This window comes from Ammospiza nelsoni, chromosome 28 (assembly GCF_027579445.1).
Source record: "Ammospiza nelsoni isolate bAmmNel1 chromosome 28, bAmmNel1.pri, whole genome shotgun sequence".
NCBI lineage: Eukaryota > Metazoa > Chordata > Aves > Passeriformes > Passerellidae > Ammospiza > Ammospiza nelsoni.
The window spans coordinates 3,917,071-3,936,154 of NC_080660.1; the positions used below are offsets into that span (position 1 = coordinate 3,917,071).

General features: G+C 60.0%; 1 protein-coding gene and 1 pseudogene across 1 annotated transcript; one reads left to right on the forward strand and one right to left on the reverse strand.

The window, feature by feature from the left end:
• Positions 1-5,259: 5,259 nt before the first annotated feature.
• On the reverse strand, positions 5,260-12,785 carry LOC132084827 (Fc receptor-like protein 4; annotated as a pseudogene).
• Positions 12,786-14,076: 1,291 nt separating this feature from the next.
• LOC132084828 (Fc receptor-like protein 6) lies at positions 14,077-17,379 on the forward strand. The gene is made up of 12 exons (XM_059490080.1): positions 14,077-14,098; positions 14,270-14,328; positions 14,434-14,631; positions 15,060-15,147; positions 15,283-15,546; positions 15,647-15,690; positions 15,775-15,925; positions 16,160-16,462; positions 16,546-16,629; positions 16,994-17,015; positions 17,105-17,184; positions 17,270-17,379. Exons 1-12 carry the CDS (start codon positions 14,077-14,079, stop codon positions 17,377-17,379), a joined length of 1,425 nt encoding a protein of 474 aa, XP_059346063.1.
• Positions 17,380-19,084: the final 1,705 nt, after the last annotated feature.

The following is a 19,084-nucleotide window of genomic DNA, read 5'->3' on the forward strand; positions in this document are numbered from 1 at the left end:
CAGGGAGGAGGACCCCCAAAACACCACCAGGACCCAAAAAGATCCTCCAACAACCGTGCACAGCCCTCCAGCACCTCCCCAAACAGTCCAGGATCTCCCAATGCACCACAATGTTTCTATGTTCCTCAAAGTCCATCTGGGGATGGCCCTGGAACCCAACAAAGACCCGCCAAGTTCCCCCCAAATCCCCCAGGACCCCCAGCCGAGGTCACTGCAGGCTCAGTGTCCCCCAGCTCAGGGGCCCTGGGTGCTGCTGATCTCTGTCCCCACTCTGGGGGATTCCCCTCAATCCAGGACCCTCGTCCCCCATTGTCACCCACCCCGGCGGTGCCACCAGTGACAGCCCCCGATGACAACCAGGAGCAGGAGCAGGAACAGGAGGGTCCTCCCGAAATTCACAGGCACTACTGGGGACAGAGGGGGACACACTGAAGTGACCCTGAAACATGGGGGTCCAGAACACCCCGGTGACCCTGTGTGACCCCACCTGTGACCCAGGGTGAGCCAGACGTCACCTCCAGGGCCAGCTCTGGACTGAGGGCCCGGAACACGCGGTGCCCGTCCTGTCCCAGCTGGTTGGTGGCCACGCACTGGTATGTGCCCGAACGTCCCACATCGTTGTCCCTGAGCTCCAGGAGGGGACCCCGGGCCACCTCCTGCCCATTGTGCAGCCAGGTGAAGGTGACAGGGGCTAAGCCCACCTGCACTGAGCAGTGCAGGGTCATATTGTCACCCGCACGCATCTGGTGTGACAGGGGACCGGGGCTGATGGTGGCATTGGCCGCGGGCACTGCGGGGAAAGAGACGGTGCTGGCACCTGGTGAGGTGGAATGGGGTTGCTGTGGGTGGGGTCACCCCCAGCCCGAGGGTCCCACTCACCCAGGACGGTGACATTCAGGGTGTCACTCTTGGCCACGCTGTTCCCGTCACTGACCCGGCACCTGTACCGGCTGCTGTCATTGTCCCCAACGTGGTGCAGCTCCAGGCGGGGGCCGGTTCCCAGCAGTGCCCCTGAGCCCTCCCGGTGCCAGGAGAAGGTCAGAGGACCTGTCCCCACGGCCACCGCACAGCTCAGCACCAGGTGGTCCCCAAGTGCCACCTGTCCCCCAGGGGGCTTCACCAACAGGGACACCCCCAAGGGCGGGACCGCTGCATGAGAGTGGGACAGCAGGGGACAGTGAGGGACCCGGGGGGGGTATCAAGGAGGGGCAGGGGAATTCCAGTGAGGGGGAGGGGGTGCATAGAAAGGAACCCCGAGAGATGATAAGGGGGTCAGGGAGGGAACACCTGGAGAGGGAGGTGGGCAACACCAGGAAGGGTACGGGGACCATGGGAGGGGATGGTGAGACTTGGGCAATGTGCAGAGACCTGAGAGAGGGGTGGAAGGACCCAGGGATGAGGAAGGGGACCCAACGAAGGATGGAGGGAAACACAAGCCAGGAATGGGGGAACCTAAGGAGCAACCCGGGGCAGCGATGGCAAACACAGAAAATGCACCAGGGAAGGATGAGGGTACCCATGTACGGGCTAAGGGCCCCAGGGAGACACCCGAGAAAGGATGGGGGGGGCAGAGAGGGATCTGGAAAAGGTTGGGTGCCCCAGAGCAGGCGTCAGGGAGGGCTGGGAGATGCCAGGCACTGTGGGGGACCCAAGGCATCTGTGGGGTTCTCCGTGCCCATCCCCACACTCACTGCTCACCATGATGAGGAGCCGGTTGCTGCTCTTCTGCACTGACCCCTTCTGGGAGTGCACCTCACAGCCATAATTCCCTGAGGGGGAGACCCCCACGGAGGGCACCAGCAGCTGCAGGGACCCCTGTGGACCCCCACCACCTGCCCATCCCGGTAGAACACGTGCAGGAGGGGGGCTCGGGGCCGCAGGGGACTGGGGCTGCTGAGGCACCTGAGAGTCAGGGGCGAGCCCTCAGTGAGCTCACGGGGACCTCAAGCAACCGAGAAGAGCTCAGGGCAGGAGAGGAGAGGTGAGGACTGTGAGTCTGAGTGCACTGGGAAGTGGCTTTGGGGTTTTCAAGATATTGGGGTTCCAGCCGTGTGGGTGCTCACCATGCACTGTCACTGGTGCTGACCGTGACTGCCAAGACCCTACCACGCCATCACATTGGTAGCAGCCGCTGCGGTGCAGCTGCAGAGGTGAAAGGGACACCTTGGTCCTCCTGAGGGAACTCCCGAGATCCTTCTCCTTCCGGTAAAATCGCACCCTGGTGAGATGGTTTTCCTGCCGGCACTGGCAGCGCAGTGTCAAGGTGTCCCCCTCAAGCAGTGCCCGCGCTGGCACCTGCAGCACCAGTGGGTCTGTGGGACAGGAAGGTCACATCTCACTGATGAGACTGGTCTGAGGTGGGTGCCCATAGCACCGGGGATATGTGGGTGCACTGGGGTGCTCTGGGATGCACTGGGATGTCCCTGTGTGCAGGGCACAGGCTCTTGTCACACGAGGGGTGTGAGGCCACCTACGGAGTGGAGCCAACCCTGACCGCTCTGGGGCCCCCATGATCATTCAAGGTCTCCCCTCACCATCTAAGACTGTCAAGGTGGGGCTGCGCCCAGTGCCGGGTCTGTCACACCAGTAGGTGCCACTCTCAGCGACAGTGAGGCGGTCCTGTCCCTCCTGCCACCAGCGCTGCCTGTCCTTGTACCAGGTGGTGGCACCAGCAGTCCCCGAGCCCTGGCAGGTCAGTGTCACCCGGTCCCACAGCACTGCTGGCATCCAGGGGGGCTCCACCACGAGCTGGGTGGTCTGGACACCTACGGGTGACAGGGGACACCAGCCTGCCCGGGCGACGATGGAGCTGGGCACAGCAGGGTGGGGCCATGGCATCCCCTGAGGACTCACCAGCGAGGCCGAGGGTCTGGGCTGGAAGGGAGAAGGGACAGGGCTCAGTGGGGGTGTCACCATGGGGACAGAGGCACATGGGGTACAGGGTGTGGTGGCTGTCCCCAAACTGTCCTCATGGGGACAGATGCTCTTGTGGGAAAGTGTGTGGGTGGTCTCCAAAAGTCTGGACAGGCAGGGGGACATGTCTGTGTCACAGCCACCCGTGCACCACATCCATGTGGCACAGACACCTTGGGAACAGGGACATGGAGGCCACCCTGGGCTGAGGCAGAACATGGGGACACTGAGAACACCCCGGGCATGAGGACACCACAGACACAGCCCATGCTGGCCCAGGTCACCCCCACCAGCTCATGATCCCATCCCCATGATCTCATCCCCATGGCCACATCCTCACTGTTCTTGTCCCCTTCTGTCCCTGCATCCCCGAATTCCCTTGTCCCTATGTCCAGAGCTACCTGTGCCCAAAGGTGCCAGTCCCCACATTCCTGTCCTCACATCCCCATCCCCAAATTCCTGCCCCCTCTTCCTGTCCCCAAAGCCATCCTACATCCCCAGTCCCACCAAGGTCCACTGTGGGTAACATGGACTGGCTCTGCTGGCATTGGGGACCTCAGGGGACCTTACAGACCCCCTGTGCCCCCTCCCCTCCCCATCCCTGGGGTGTCAGGCCCGTGCCCGGGGCACTCACCCCACAGGAGCAGCGCCACCTTCCCGGCCATCCCGGTGTCCCCAGCCATGTGCACTGGCTGTCACTCGCTGCTGTGGCCACCGCTCCCCTGGCTGGCGGCTCTTCGGATGAAGGGGAAGGAAGCGAGGTCATGTCTGTCCCCACGTGTAGGTGGCCCTTGGTGGGGGCAGGGTGGCCACAAGCCGGGCACAGGCTGTGGGCAGGATGAGGACAGGATGGGGACAGGGTGGGGGATGGTGCTTCCAGGAGTGGGGGCCTCAGGGGATGTGGGAACCAAGGATGGGTATCCAGGAGAATGGGGGTCCAGGGGAATTGTGTTCTCCATGCCTGGGGGGATTCAGGGATGGGGGTGCTGTAAGAACATGGTCCCCAGGGATTTGGGGTAATGGCATGTTGCAGGGTTGGGGGTGCTGGGGGAAAATGGGGACCCTCAGGAACAGGGGTTCTAGGGGAAGAAGCAGCCCATGGGATGGGATCAAGGCAATGGTGGTGCTGGGCAAGGGCAGTCCTGGGATGGGGGTCCCCAGGGAGGAGAGACCAAGGCCATGGGGGTCCCATGGTTGGGTTCCCAGGTGAATGGGGGTACCAGGGATGGGCAGTGGCGCAATGGACACAGGGATCTCAGCTCCTTCCCTGGGTACTTCAGATTTTGGGTGACCAACAGCCTAGCAAAGCCAGCCTGGGGTGCTCATTCCCTGGTCAGAAACACATGGGGGTCCTGGATAGCTCTACCTCTGTGCCCTCCCCCATCCTTGAATTTTTCCTCTCTTTATTTCTCTTTGTTGCTTATTTTCCTCACTTTTGTACCATGTCTCCTCACCCCCATTCCTGACTTAGCAATCTGAGGGAGCACCTGAGCAGGGAAGGGGTTGGAGGGACCAGGGGGGACGTAAAATGGGGAGTGGGGAATGCAGGGATGGGTGGGGAGGCTGTGGGTGATGGAGGTGTTGGGCAATGCCTCCTCAACACTTTCACTTTCCTTTTCCTGGCCAAGAAAGAAGAGGCCGTTGGTGCTCAATTTCAGATGTGAAAGTGGGGGGTTCTGTCCTAGGGTAGCACATCCAGGGGCTCCTTTCCTGGGAGGATCCTGACCCAGGGGTGACACATCCTGGCATGGGGTGTCCTGTCCCCATGGGTGGCACTTCTAGAAATGTCCCTGCACATTCCTGGCTGAGTGCCTGTCCCAGGGGTGGCACATCCTGGGGACCCCTGTCAATGCAAGGCTGGGGCCCAGCCATGGCCCAGCCCCACTGCACAGGGATGGCCATTGCCCAGCCCTGCTCTGCCCAGCCCCAGGTGGCAGCCAGCACCTGAGGGTCCCCCCTGCCCCCTTGGCTTTGATTCTGCAGCTTTAGAGCTGCTGCAGAGGTGAGAATTCTGTGGGGGGAAAAGGCCTGCCTGTGGTTCGCACAGCCCTGCAAGAAGCACAAAACCCAAAGGGAGCCCAAGCAGTGGCTCTGTGAGGGCCTTTGATGGTTTTCAGAGCAGGGCTGGCTGGAAACTCCCCCTGCAGGGGCAGCTGAAAGGGAACCAGTCTGGAAATGCAGCAATTGATCATTTTGTGCCTGTGCCCAAGGGACTGAGAGAGCCCCAGAACTACTGCAAATCCCACATCAATCTGCTCAACAACCTGACCTGGACCCTCCTCCTCCTCCCTGCCTTGCCATGCATGGACAGGGGCCGCATGCCCTGCACCCACCACAGCCACTCTCTCACTGCCCTCCACACCTGGGTGGGGAGAGAAAATTGAGCAAAGGGTTCCTGGGTTGAAACAAGGACCAGGAGAGATCACTCATCAGATCCTGTCACAGTTAAAACTGCTTATGATTTAGAGATATGAATTGAATTTATTGCTGACAGAATCAGAGCAAGATAAGGATAGGTCAAATAAACCCTTCAATACTCCTTCCCCCTATTATGAATAACTTTGTAGTCATTGGCTTTCACTATTATATTGGTTTTTCCAAAATATTTTAATGTAATATAGTTTGTAATCAGTTCTTAACTGCTTTTGATACACTACAGTTTGTTTGCCTTTTTACTGTAATCCCTGTGTAGAACATATTTTTTAGTGTGATAAACATATTATAATTTAGGCTCTCCCAAAAGATCAAGATAGAGACAATGAGCTGTGTGTTACAACATTAACTGTTGCAGAAGTAGCTAAAGCCTTTATTTGCGTAACTAAGTGACAATGATGAGAATAAGTAAAATAATTTTGTGAAATAGCTAATGGTGATTTAATGTACTGGTGGAGTATCTCATCTGTATGATAGCAACACGTTGAAAAGTAGCAGGTAAATAAACATCAAAAGAGAGAATGTAAAGAGGAATTTACCACTGACCGTTCAGTTATCAAGAACTGTCAAACCACAGAACAGGGGGGCCTTGTGAGGACATAAAATATATAAATTTAATCTGCAGGATGACATGTACTTTATGAAAATGAATCAAGGGTCAAACCAAGCAAAAGAATTCACAGAACATTTGAACTGGAAGGAATTTGAATTTGTGTAATCCTCCTGAGTATGTATTTCACCAATACATTGCAAAGCTATGTAAAGAGAATTGCTATAGTTATCCATGGTCCTCTGGCAGTTTCCAAGCACCCAGCAGGCTGTTTACTGTTCCTTTTATCCCTTATTAAACATTTACAAATTTTAAATAGTGAGCCTTGTTTCTCACGCAGTTTGACCAAAAAAATGAATTTTGAGTACAATAAGAGGGAAAAATGTCGTGTTCTCCCCCAGCACTGGTAGGGGGAATGAGGAGCCCTGTGGGGTGCTGTGAAGCAGAAGAAGAGACCCCTGAGGGGAATCAATGCCCCCGAGTACCCCCATGCACCCCAGAGTCACAGCACATCATCGTAGTCACGGGGGTCCCGCTGTCCCCCGTGGGGTCCCGACAGCTCTGTGTTGGTCACTTGTGGATCTCGAGGTGGGGCAGGGCTGGGGGACACCCATTGGTACCCTGAGAGTGACACCGGTTGTGGGGACCTGGGTGGGGGTAACACATGTTGGTGATGTGTCCCTGTCCCCCCCTGTACTCACCCTCTGCCCACTCAGTGCCCATGATGTGGGTGTTGAGCACAGCCCCCTCCTCTATGGGGGGTTCCTGTGGGGATAAGGGGGGTCTGGGTGGTGTCGGGGGAGGGGGAAAGGGGAGTCCCAGCCTGAGCTCTCCACTCACCTGTCCTGGAGCTTCCTGGCAGCTGGAAGGGAAAGGGGAAGGGGTGACCATGGGGACCCCAGGACCCCTGAACCTTCCTGGGACCTTGGCAGCTCCAACCACCGACTGGACCCCTAAATCCCCACTGCATCCCCGAATCCCAATGGACCCCTGATTCCCCCCAGACACTCTGAGCACCCCTGAACCCCCCCAGAACTTCTGCACCACCACAGTGCCCCCAACTCCCCTGATGCCCCCAACCCTCTGAGTCCCCAGAACCCCAAGTCTGGCAGGGAGGGGCACCCCCAAACTCCCCCACATCCCCAGAAAGATCCCCCAACATTCCTGCACATCCCTCCAGGACCTCCACAAACCCTCCAGGATCTCCCTGTGCCATGCTAATGTTCCTTAAAGCCCACTCAGGGAAGGCCCTGGAGCCCAACCAAGACCCTCCAAATTCCCCCCAAATCCCTCAGGACCTCCAGCTGAGGTCACTGCAGGCTCAGTGTCCCCCAGCTCAGGGGCCCTGGGAGCTGATCTCTGACCCCACTCTGGGGTCTCCCCCTCACTCCAGGACCCCCATCCCCCCCCATTGTCACCCACCCCTGTTGTGCCACCAGTGACAGCCCCTGATGACAGCCATGAGCAGGTGGAGGAACAGGAGGGTCCTGCCGACATTCACAGCAACTGCTGGGGACAGAGGGGACACATCGGAGTCACCTAAACCCTGGGGGTCCTGAACCCCTGGTGACCCTGTGTGACCCCACCTGTAATTCCTGATTCCTCCCAGGACGAGCCAGGTGTCACCTCCAGGGCCAGCTCAGGGCTGAGTGCCTGGAACACGCGGTGCCCGTCCTGTCCCAGCTGGTTGGTGGCCATGCACTGGTAGGTGCCCGAATGTTCCACATTGATGTCCCCGAGCTCCAGGAGGGGACTCCGGGCCACCTCCTGCCTGTTGTGCAGCCAGGTGAAGGTGACAGGGGTTGAGCCCACCTGCACTGAGCAGCACAGGGTCACGTTGTCACCTGCACGCACCTGGTCTGACAGGGGATGATGGCTGATGGTGGCATTGGCCACGGGCACTGTGGGGACACAGATAGGGCTGGCACCAGGCGAGGTGGGATGGGGGAGCCGTGGGTGGGGTCATCCCCAGCCCGAGGGTCCTGCTCACCCAGGACGGTGACATTCAGGGTGTCACTCTCGGCCACGCCGTTCCCAACACTGACCCGGCACCGGTACTGGCCGCTGTCATTGTCCCCAACGTGGCGCAGCTCCAGGCGGGAGCTGGTGCCTAGCAGTGCCCCCGAGCCCTCCCGGTGCCAGGAGAAGGACAGGGGACCTGTCCCCACAGGCACTGTGCAGTTCAGCACCAGGCGGTCCCCGAGTGCCACCTGTCCCCCGGGGGGCTGCACTGACAGGGACACCCCCGAGGGCGGGACCCCCGCGGGAGAGTGGGACACCAGGGGACAGTGAGGAACCCGGGGGGGGTGTCAAGGAGGGGCAGGGGAATTCCAGTGAGGGAGAGGGGGTGCAGAGATTGGGGAGGGGGACTTAGGAACCCCGAGAGATGATAAGGGGGTCAGGGAGGGAACAACTGGAGAGGGAGGTGGGCAACACCAGGAAGGTTACGGGGACCATGGGAGGGGATGGTGAGACTTGGGCAATGTGCAGAGACCTGAGAGAGGGGTGGAGGTACCCAGGGATGGGGGAGGGGACCCAATGAAGGATGGAGGGAAACACAAGCCAGGAATGGGGGAACCTAAGGAGCAACCCGGGGCAGCGATGGCAGGACACAGAAAATGCACCAGGGAAGGATGAGGGTACCCATGTACGGGCTGGGGGTCCCGGGGAGACACCCGAGAGAGGATGGGGGGAGCCTGGGGGGGATCTGGAAAAGGTTGGGTACCCCAGAGCAGGCGTCAGGAAAGTCTGGGGAGTGCCAGGCAGTGTGGGGGACCCGAGGCATCTGTGGGGGCTCCCCGTGCCAATCCCCACACTCACTGCACACCATGACAAGGAGGCAGTTGCTGCTCTTCTGCATGGAACCCCCCTGGGAGTGCACCTCACAGCCATAATTCCCTGAGTGGGAGACCCCCACAGTGGGCAGCAGCAGCTGCGGGGACCCCTGGGGGCCCCCCACCACCTGCCCATCCCGGTAGAACACGTGCAGGAGGGGGGCTCGGGGCCGCAGGGGCTGGGGGTGCTGAGGCACCTGAGAGTCAGGGGGGACCCCTCAGTGAGCTCACAGGGACCCTCCAGCACCGGCAGAGAAAAGAGCTTTGGGAAGGAGAGGAGAGTCTGAGTGCACTGGGAAGTGGCTTTGGGGTTGTCAAGATATTGGAGTTCCAGCCGTGTGGGTGCTCACCATGCACTGTCACTGGTGCTGACCGTGACTGCCAGGACCCCACCAAGCCCTCACATCGGTAGTGGCCGCTGCAGGTGAGGTGGTGCAGCTGCAGGGGGACAGGAACAGCGCAGTCCTCCTGAGGGACCCCCTGACATCGTTCTCCTCACGGTAAAATTGCACCCTGGTGAGATGGTTGTCCTGCCGGCACCGGCAGCGCAGTGTCAAGGTGTCCCCCTCCAGCAGTGCCCACGCTGGCACCTGCAGCACCCGCTGGCCTGTGGGACAGGAAGGTCACATCTCACTGATGAGACTGTTCTGGGGTGGGTGCCCATAGCATGGGGACATGCGGGTGCTCTGGGGTGCTCCGGGGTGCACTGGGATGTCCCTGTGTGCAGGGCACAGGCTCTTGTCACACGAGGGGTGTGAGGCCATCCACGGAATGGAGCCCACCCTGACTGCTCTGGGGCCCCCATGATCATTCAAGGTCTCCCCTCACCATCTAAGACTGTCAAGGTGGGGCTGCGCCCAGTGCCGAGTCTGTCACGTGTAGGTGCCACTCTCGGTGACAATGAGGCGGTTGTGTCCCTCCTGCCACCAACGCTGCCCGACCTTGTACCAGGTGGTGGCACCGGCAGTCCCCGAGCCCTGGCAGGTCAGTGTCACCCGGTCCCACAGCACCGCTGGCCTCCAGGGGGGCTGCACCAGGAGCTGGGTGGTCTGGGCACCTGTGGGTGACAGGGGACACCAGCCTGCCAGGGCCAGTGTGGGGCTGGGGACAGCGGGATGGGGCCATGGCATCCCCCGAGGACTCACCAGTGGGGCTGGAAGGGAGAAGGGACAGGGCTTAGTGGGGGTGTCACCATTGGGACAGAGGCACATGGGGTACAGGGTGTGGTGGCTGTCCCCAAACTGTCCTCATGGGGAGAGATGCTCTTGTGGGAAAGTGTGTGGGTGGTCCCAAATGTAAGGACAGGCAAGGGGATATGTCTTTGTCACAGCCACCCGTGTACCACATCCCTGTGGCACAGACACCTTGGGAACAGGGACATGGAGGCCACCCTGGGCTGAGGCAGAACATGGGGACACTGTGGACACCCCGGGCACAATGACACCAAAGACACAGCCCATGCTGACCCAGGGGACCTCCACCAGCTCATGATCCCCTCCACGTGATCCCATCCCCGTGGCCATATCCTCACAGTTCTTGTCCCTGCATCCCAGTTCCCTTGTCCCTATCCCCAGAGCTCCCTGAGCCCAAAGGTACCAGTCCCCACATTCCTGTCCCCACATCCCCATCCCCAAATTCCTGCCCCTCTTCCTGTCTCCAAAGCCACCCTACATCCCCAGCCCTACCCAGGTCCACTGTGGGTAACATGGACTGGCTCTGCTGGCATTGAGGACGTCAGGAGACCCCACAGCCCCCCTGTGCCCCCTCCCCTCCCCATCCCTGGGGTATCATGCCTGTGCCTGGGGCACTCACCCCACAGGAGCAGCGCCACCTTCCCGGCCATCCCGGTGTCCCCAGCCATGTGCACTGGCTGTCACTCGCTGCTGTGGCCACCGCTCCCCTGGCTGGCGGCTCTTCGGATGAAGGGGAAGGAAGCGAGGTCACGTCTCACCCTCATGCGTAGGTGGCCCTTGGTGGGGGCAGGCTGGGGAGAGGCTGGGGACATGGGTGGGTGGGACAAAATGGGACGTGGGGTTCCCAGGAGTGGGGAACTTGGTGGTTTTGGGGGAGGCAGGAATGGGGTCACTGGTAAATGGGGTCCTGAGGAGGGGGAATATCCAGCAATGGGGGTGCCATTGGAATGAGCGTCTCCATATCTGGAGGGACTGAGGGATGGGAGTCCCAGGGGAATGTGGGCTCCAAGGATTTGAGTTCATGGGATGGGAGAATGGAGGGTTCTAGGAAGATTTCAGGGGATGGAATGAACGGGAAGGGGTTCCTTGGGAATGGGGTACTGGGCCATGGAGATCCTGGGGAATGTCAGTACCAGGATGGGGGCTGCAGAGAGAGTGGGACATAAGGAATGGAGGTCCGATGTTTCCATTCCCGGGGGAATGGGGGTGCCAGGGATGGGCAGTGGCTGGGTGAGCCCATGGGTTGCAGCTCCTTCCCTGGGTACTTCAGATTTTGGGGTGACCCAGAGCCAGAACCACCACCACTCGGTGCCGGTGTCCAGGGGGTCACCCCAGAGAGATTCTGAGCTGCTCTGGGTCTGTGTCCCCCTGCCTCCAGTGATTTTTCCCTCTCTTTATTCCATTTCCATCATTTTACCCCTCAATTTCACAGCCCCCCAGTTCGTGCCTTGATGGTCCTTGGGGGCACCTGGAGCAGGGAACAGGCTGGGGGAAGCCCAGGCTGGGGGAAGCCCAGGGTGGGGGAAGCAGGGGTGAGGTGTGTGCAGGGAGGGCTGGGGAGGCTGTGGGGGGTGGGGGAGTGCAGCTTTCACCCCCCAACACTTTCACTTTCTGTCTCCCACAGAAGAAGGAAAAGGCCATTTGACACCTTTCTCACATGGGGGGGAGGGTTCTGTCCTTAGGGGGCACATCCAGGGGGCTCCTGTCCCGGGGGGATCCTGTCCCAGGGGGGACACAGGCTGGGGAAGAGGTTCCTGTCCTGGAGCTTGGCAGCTTCTGAGGGGTCCAGACTTCTCCATTCTTGCTCGTCCCCTGCTGGATCTGAGCCAGCAAGAGCAGCTGGGGAACGGAGCCCAGAGCAGGAAGGAGCTCCCAAACTCCTGCTCCTGGAAGCCAGTGGCCATCCAAGGGTGGGGCCCAGCCATGGCCCAGCCCCACTGCACAGGGATGGCCATTGCCCAGCCCTGCTTTGGCCAGCCCCAGGTGGCAGCCAGCACCTGAGGGTCCCCCCTGCCCCCTTGGCTTTGATTCTGGCAGCTTTAGAGCTGCAGCAGAGCTGAGAATTCTGTGTTGGCAGAAAAGGCCTGCCTGTGGTTTGCTCAGCCCTGCAAGAAGCACAAACCACAAAGAGAGCCCAAGCAGTGGCTCTGTGAGGGTTTTTGATGGTTTTCAGAGCAGGGCTGGCTGGAAACCGCCCTCTGCAGGGGCAGCTGTGACGCAACCAGTCTGGAAATGCAACAATTGATCATTTCATGCCTTTGCCCAAGGGACTGAGAGAGTCCCATAACTACTGCAAAGACAACAACAATTGGGCTCCTTTTGGGTTTTTGTGCTGCTGTAAGGGCAGAGGAAACCGCAGGCAGGCCCTTTCCGCCCACGCAGAATTCTCACCTCTGCAGCAGCTCTAAAGCTGCCAGAATCAAAGCCAAGGGGGCAGGGGGGACCCTCAGGTGCTGGCTGCCACCTGGGGCTGGGCAGAGCAGGGCTGGGCAATGGCCATCCCTGTGCAGTGGGGCTGGGCCATGGCTGGGCCCCACCCTTGCATTGACGGGGGTTCCCAGGATGTGCCACCCCTGGGACAGGCACCCAGCCAGGAATGTGCAGGGACATTTCTGGAACTGCCACCACCTGGGACAGGACCCCCCCATGCCAGGATGTGTCACCCCCTGGGACAGGATCTCCCCAGGACAGGACCCTCCTGGATGTGCCCCCCAGGACAGAAACTCCCCCTTTTCCCATCTGACTCTTAGCACAAATGGCCTCTTCCTTCTTGTCCAGGAAAAAGAAAGTGTAGAGAGGACACAGCCCAACACCTCCATCCCCAAAATCTCCCCCTCCCTCCCTGAAGCCACTGCTCCGCATTTTCGCTCTCCCCTGGGTGCCCCCAACCCCTTCCTTGCTCAGGTGCTCCCCGGGATTGCTGAGCCAGGAACCTGGGCTGAGGGGACATGGCACAAAAGTGAAGAAAAAAAGGAAAAAAGAGAAATAAAGAGAGGAAAATTCAAAGGCAGGGGAGGGCGCAGAAGCAGAGGTACCTAAGACCCCCATGTGATGCCTGCCCAGAAAAGGAGTACCCCAGGAGGGGCAGTGCTGGGCCCTCGGTCACCCCAAAATCTGAGGGATTCAGGGAAGGAGCTGAGACCCCTGTGGCCATCCAGAAACTGCTCATCCCTGGCAGCCCCCATTGTCCTGGAAACCAACCATGGGCGCCCCATTCCTTAAGTCCCACCTTGACTGGGACCCCCATCCCAGTACTGATATTCCCCAGGATCTCCATGGCCCAGCACCCCATTTCCAAGGAACCATCTCCACTTCTTTCCATTCCCCGAAATCCTCTGTCCTCCAGGACCTTGATTCTCCCAGGACGCCCATTCCCACGGGACTCCCATTCCCCAGCGTCCCCGTCTCATGGCCCCAAACCCCTGGAGCTCACGTTCCCCCAGGACTCCCATCCCTGAGTCCCCCCAGCCCTGGGCAACCCATTCCCTTGGCCCCTCCATCCCCAGTGATTCCCCCTCCTCAGGACCTCCATTCCCCAGGACACCCATCCCCACGTCCTCAAACCCACCAAGCCCCCCACTCCTGGGAACCCATATCGCACCTTGCCCCACCCAGCCTTGTCCCCATCCTGTCCCCAGCTTGTGGCCACCCTGCCCCCACCAAGGGCCACCTACACATGGGGACGGACATGACCTCGCTTCCTTCCCCTTCATCCAAAGAGCCGCCAGCCAGGGGAGCGGTGGCCACAGCAGCGAGTGACAGCCAGTGCACATGGCTGGGGACACCGTGATGGCCGGGAAGGTGGCGCTGCTCCTGTGGGGTGAGTGCCCCAGGCATGGGCCTGACACCCTGGGGATGGGGAGGGGAGGGGGCACAGGGGGCTGTGAGGTCCCCTGACGTCCCCAATGCCAGCAGAGCACAGAGCCCAGTGTGACCAGAGTTGTGGGGTGGCTTTGGGGACAGGAACACAGAACAGGAACAAAGAACTCAGATGTGGGGACAGGGGGATGGAATGTGGGGACAAGGATGTGGCAGAAGGAACCTTGGAGCTTGAGCAGCTGTGGGGACAGGGACACAAAGATGTTGGGACAGGGACAACAGGACCGGTACCATGTGCTTGGGCCATGAGTCCAGGTGCCATTGGAATGCGACGATGGGCACAGGGCCATGGGGATGTGGGTATGGGGCTGGCAGGGGTAACCTGTGCCAGAATGGCGCCCCATGCATGAGCATGGCTTGACTGCTGTGTCCCTGTCCTTGAGATATCTGTGCCATGCCAGTGCCCCCACTCAGACTGTTTGGCAACAGCCCCTAAACCCCATGCCTCTGTGCCTCTGTCCCTGTAGTGCCACCCCCAACCAGCCCTGTCCCTTCTCCCTTCCAGCCCAGACCCTCGGCCTCGCTGGTGAGTCCTCGGGGGATGCCATGGCCCCACCCCACTGTCCCCAGCTACCTGGTGGTCCAGGCAGGCTGGTGTCCCCTGTCACCCGCAGGTGCCCAGACCACCCAGCTCCTGGTGGAGCCCCCCTGGAGGCCAGCGGTGCTGTGGGACGGGGTGACACTGACCTGCCAGGGCTCGGGGACTGCTGGTGCCACCATCTGGTACAAGGATGGGCAGCGTTGGTGGCAGGAAAGGCGTGATCACTTCACTGTCACTGAGATTGGCACCTACACGTGTGAAAGACCCGGCACCGGGCTCAGTTCTCCCGTGAGAGTCTCAGACGGTGAGGGGGATTTGGGAGTCCCAAGCCTGGCATCCATGGGGTGTCTGAGGGCTCTGAGTGGTCTCTGCTCCATGGGTCACCTGCTGTGTGACCAGAGCCCGTCCCCTGCTCTTGGGAAATCCCAGAGCATCCCAGTGTAGAGGGACCCCCATGTTAGAACTGGGGACCCCTGATGCTCTGGGTGTGACATAATGGGAGGGTTCTGGTGCCATTGGGTGTGACAGGACCCCTCTGTCCCCCAGACTGGCTGGTGCTGCAGGTGCCGGCGTGGGTGCTGCTGGAGGGGGACACACTGACACTGCGCTGCCGGGGCTGGTGGAACAACACGGTCACCTCGGTGTCCTTCTACCGCAAAGGGAAGGAACTGAGGGAACTCCGTGATAGTATAAAGCTGTCCCTGTCCCCCCTGCAGCTGAGCCAAAGCGGCAACTACAGCTGCAGGGGCTGGGTGGGATTCTGGGGGCTGCAGGAGTCACCGCAGGTGACAGTGACAGTGCAAGGTGAGCATCCATGAGCATCCCAGTGTGGGGGAACCCGTGTTGGAATTGGGGATCCCTTGTACACTGGGTGTGACCCAATGGGGGGATCCCCATTCAAACGGGACCCTGTTGTGACAGGACCCCCCTGTCCTGCAGCCCGGTTAGAGTTGCGGGTGTCAGCACGGGAGCTGCTGGAGGGGGACACGGTGACACTGCATTGCCAGCGCTGGCGGGACTATCCTGTCACCAAGGTGCGATTCTTCCATGGAGACAAGGAGGTGGAGGCGTCCCGTAGTGGGACCAAGCTGTTGTTGTCCCCTCTGCAGCTGCACCACAGTGGAAACTACAGCTGCAGGGGCTTGGTGGATTCCAAAATGTCATTGTGGGCACAGTCAGCACCAGTGACAGTGACAGTGCACGGTGAGAACCCCCATGGCTGGAACTCCAATATCCTGACACCCAAAAAGCCACTTCCCAGCACACTCAGAGTCACAGTCCTCACCTTCCCTCTCCCATCCAGAGCTCTTCTCAGTGCCTGTGCTGGAGGGTCCCCTCGAGCCCATCGTGGGGTCCCCCCTGACTCTCAGCTGCATCAGCATCCCCAGCCCCCTGCGGCCCCGAGCCCCCCTCCTTCACGTGTTCTACCAGGATGGGCAGGTGGTGGGGGGCCCTCAGGGGTCCCCGCAGCTGCTGGTGCCCGCCATGGGGGGCTCCCACTCAGGGAATTACAGCTGCCAGGTGCGCTCCGAGGGTGGGGCCGTGCAAAAGAGCAGCGCCTGGATCCACATCACAGTGCACAGTGAGTGTGGGGATGGGCACAGGGAGCCCCCAGAGACGCCCCGAGTGCCTCCAGGTTGGAGGAGACCTCCAGGTCTTCCTGACACCTTTCTTGGGTCCCCCCACCTCTCTCCTGTGTCCTTCACCCCTCCCTGATGTGACCTCATCCCCAACATCCCCCATCCCCTTGTCCCTATACCCCCATACCAGGTGCCAGCCCCTCCCTGTGGCCTCAGCCCTGTCTTTGTCCCTGCAGTGCCTGTGGCCAATGCCACCATCACCCCTGGTCACCTGTCACACCAGATACATGCAGGTGACAACGTGACCCTGCAATGCTTGGTGCAGGTGGGCTCAGCCCCTGTCACTTTCACCTGGCTGCACAACGGGCAGCAGGTGGCCTGGGGTCCCCTCCTGGAGCTCAGGGACATCGATGTGGGACATTCAGGCACCTACCAGTGTGTGGCCACCAACCAGCTGGGACAGGACGGGCACCGCGTGTTCCAGGCCTTCAGCCCTGAGCTGGCCCTGGAGGTGACAACTGGCTCACCCTGGGTGACAGGTGGGTTCACACAGGGTCACCAGGGAGTGCAGGACCCCTGGGGTGATGGGTGACACTGATGTGTCCCACTCTGTTTCTTGCAGTGGCTGCAGGGGTCGGTGGGGCCCTTTTGTTCCTGCTCCCGCTTGTGGCTGTCATTGTGACCTGGCACCGGAGGCACCGTGTGGGTGGGTGACAATGGGGGGACAGGGGGTCCCAGGAAGCAGTAGAGGCCCCCAGAGTTGGGGAGCGATAGGGAAGCACGCACAGCCTAAAAATTGTGATCTTGCCTGGGCATCCTGTATAGTATGGTTAGGTGCTGGAGAGTCCTGCATGGATGTTGGGGTTCTTTCAGGGGTCCTGAGGGTGATGGGTTTTCCTGTCCCTGAACAGCCTCACGTTCTTGAGGCTGACTTGGCTGGGGGGTTTGGAGAGGTCCATGATTTCTGGGGGTCTTTGGGGATGATTGCAGGTCCCATGGGAGTTCAGGAATACTGAGAGGGTTCAGGGTCCTGGGACCCCACAGTCACCTGTCCACTTCTTCCTTTGAAGCTGCCAGGAAGAACCAAGAAAGGTGAGTGGGGAGCTCAAACCACAGTCTTCCATTGTACCCCAATCCCCAAGACTCGCATTCCCTCCCCCACATTCCATTTATTCCCTCAGGGCCCCCCCGGATCCCCTGGCCCCCCCAGAGGAGGGAGAGGTGCTGTACACACACGTCGTGGTCACCAAGAGGGCAGGGGGTGAGTACAGGGGGGACACACACAGAGGGACACGTCACCCACGAGTGTCACCCCACCCAGATCCCACAGCCCGTGTCTCTCGCAGCGTCCCCCCATGCCACCACCCTCCAGGATCCCCAGGTGACCTACGTGGAGCTGCGGGGACCCCAGGGGCGACTGCAAGAACCCGGTGACATCTACGGGAATGTGCTGTGACACTGGGGGTAACTGGGGGGCACTGGGGGTCCCCACCCATGGGCACCCACTCGTCTGTGTGCTGTCACCAAAACTACCCCTCTCCCTCCTTGTGGAAGCACAAGGATCCCAAAGGGCTGAGAGAAGAACAATTTCATGAAACAGAAACAAGAGAGAATAAAACCAACAGCAACAGCAACAAGGTTCAGAGTCAAAATGGTCACACAAGGAACGATTACCAGGGAAAGCCACAACAAGGAACAAACCCCAGATATTTCCCTCAGCATGGCCTGGACCTTCCTTGCTCTGAGGGCCAAAGTGGCCTTCAGGAGGCTCTGGATTCTCTTGTTCCCTGTCCCAAACCCCTTCTCTGCCATGTTCCCCTACACGATGATGCCACGAAAGTCCTGCGGGGGTTGCGGAGCCTTGCCCTTTTCCCAGGGCAGTCAGGATCAGGCCATGGCACAGGGTGGGCTGTCAGAGACAGGAAAAGTTTCATGTCTGAAGACATTTTGGAACAGCTGTGTGTGGTAGGGGTGGGTCAGGCTTTGCTTTCGGTGAGATAGGGCCCCGTCCGTCCATCAGTCTGTCAGCCATGGCACACTGGGGACAGTGTGACGCTCTGCCAAAGCCAGCCCCTGAGTGGCCGTGTGACCAAAAGTGCCACCTGTGGAGAGGGCTCTTGGTGGCCCAACTGGCTTAAAAGGCAGAGTGTGAGGTGACCAAGTCCCTGACCCTGTCTTCTCTTGAGGGGTCAGTCCCATCCACACTGGAACTCAGGTTTTGGCAACTCGTTTAAATGAGAAATATCTACCAAGGAAAGTGGGAACGTTCCTGGAATGGATAGAACACCCATCTCTAAAATTTTTTTTGTTTCATTTCAAAAATGATTTGGCTTTCAGACCAAAAGTGTAGGAAAAGGACTACCAGCTCTTCACAGGGAAATTTATAAACCAGAACAGAACAAACAACACAAACCCAGAACTTCCCTCCCTCTCAGCGCTGTTGGTTTTTGTGGCAGTTATAACCGCAGCCAGCAGGGGGCGCTGCAGGGAGCACTCCCGGCCAGCAGGGGGCGCCCCTCCAGCTCCATCCCCTCAGGGGCCATGGCGGCCTCGGACGGGAGGCAGGAGGGGAAATCGCTCCTTTTGCAAACTCACGGGCACCAATCGGTCCCAGCACCACCACCGCCAATGGCCAGAAGCCGCCAAGGCAGCAGGTTGGATCCCAGTGCCCACTGGCAGCGTAGCAGTGTCCCAGGGCCTGGAACATGCCCTGCAAAACGGCCCGCAACCACTGTCTATGATCCCGAATGGAAGGAAGGAAACACCTGACCCCAGGCAGGTCTCGGGTCCACAGCAGAACCTCTGGTGGCTTTACACCACTATTCCTGCAGATCCTCAGCCTTTCACCCCCTTTTCCTCTTTCAGCCCTGTCACATCCACTCTGGAAATGTTGAATTGCCCTGGAATATTGAGGAAAGCTGGTGCTCTGTGCTGGCTCTGCCCGGGCTCCTCAGGGGGCTCCAGAGCACATTTGGCGTTCCTGCTCATCCTGGGCCACTGCTGGTTCTGACACACCATCTGCAGGGGGAGGAAGAGGAGATGGAGAGCAGAGCCGCAGCTCCAAGGGCTCTGCAGCTGCTGCTGGAGTGCAGGGACAGCCTTGGCTGGGAGCTGTGCCTTGGGAGGGAAAAATGGGAAGAAAACTGGAGCTGGTTGCACTA

Excerpts from the sequence above, each read along its gene's own strand:
- LOC132084828 (XM_059490080.1), top strand. The coding sequence starts at position 14,077 with ATGGGCACAGGGCCATGGGGAT. Across the intron at positions 15,148-15,282 it reads GGTGACAGTGACAGTGCAAG|CCCGGTTAGAGTTGCGGGTG; the intron begins GTGAGCATCCAT and ends CCTGTCCTGCAG. Across the intron at positions 17,016-17,104 it reads GCCAGGAAGAACCAAGAAAG|GGCCCCCCCGGATCCCCTGG; the intron begins GTGAGTGGGGAG and ends TTATTCCCTCAG.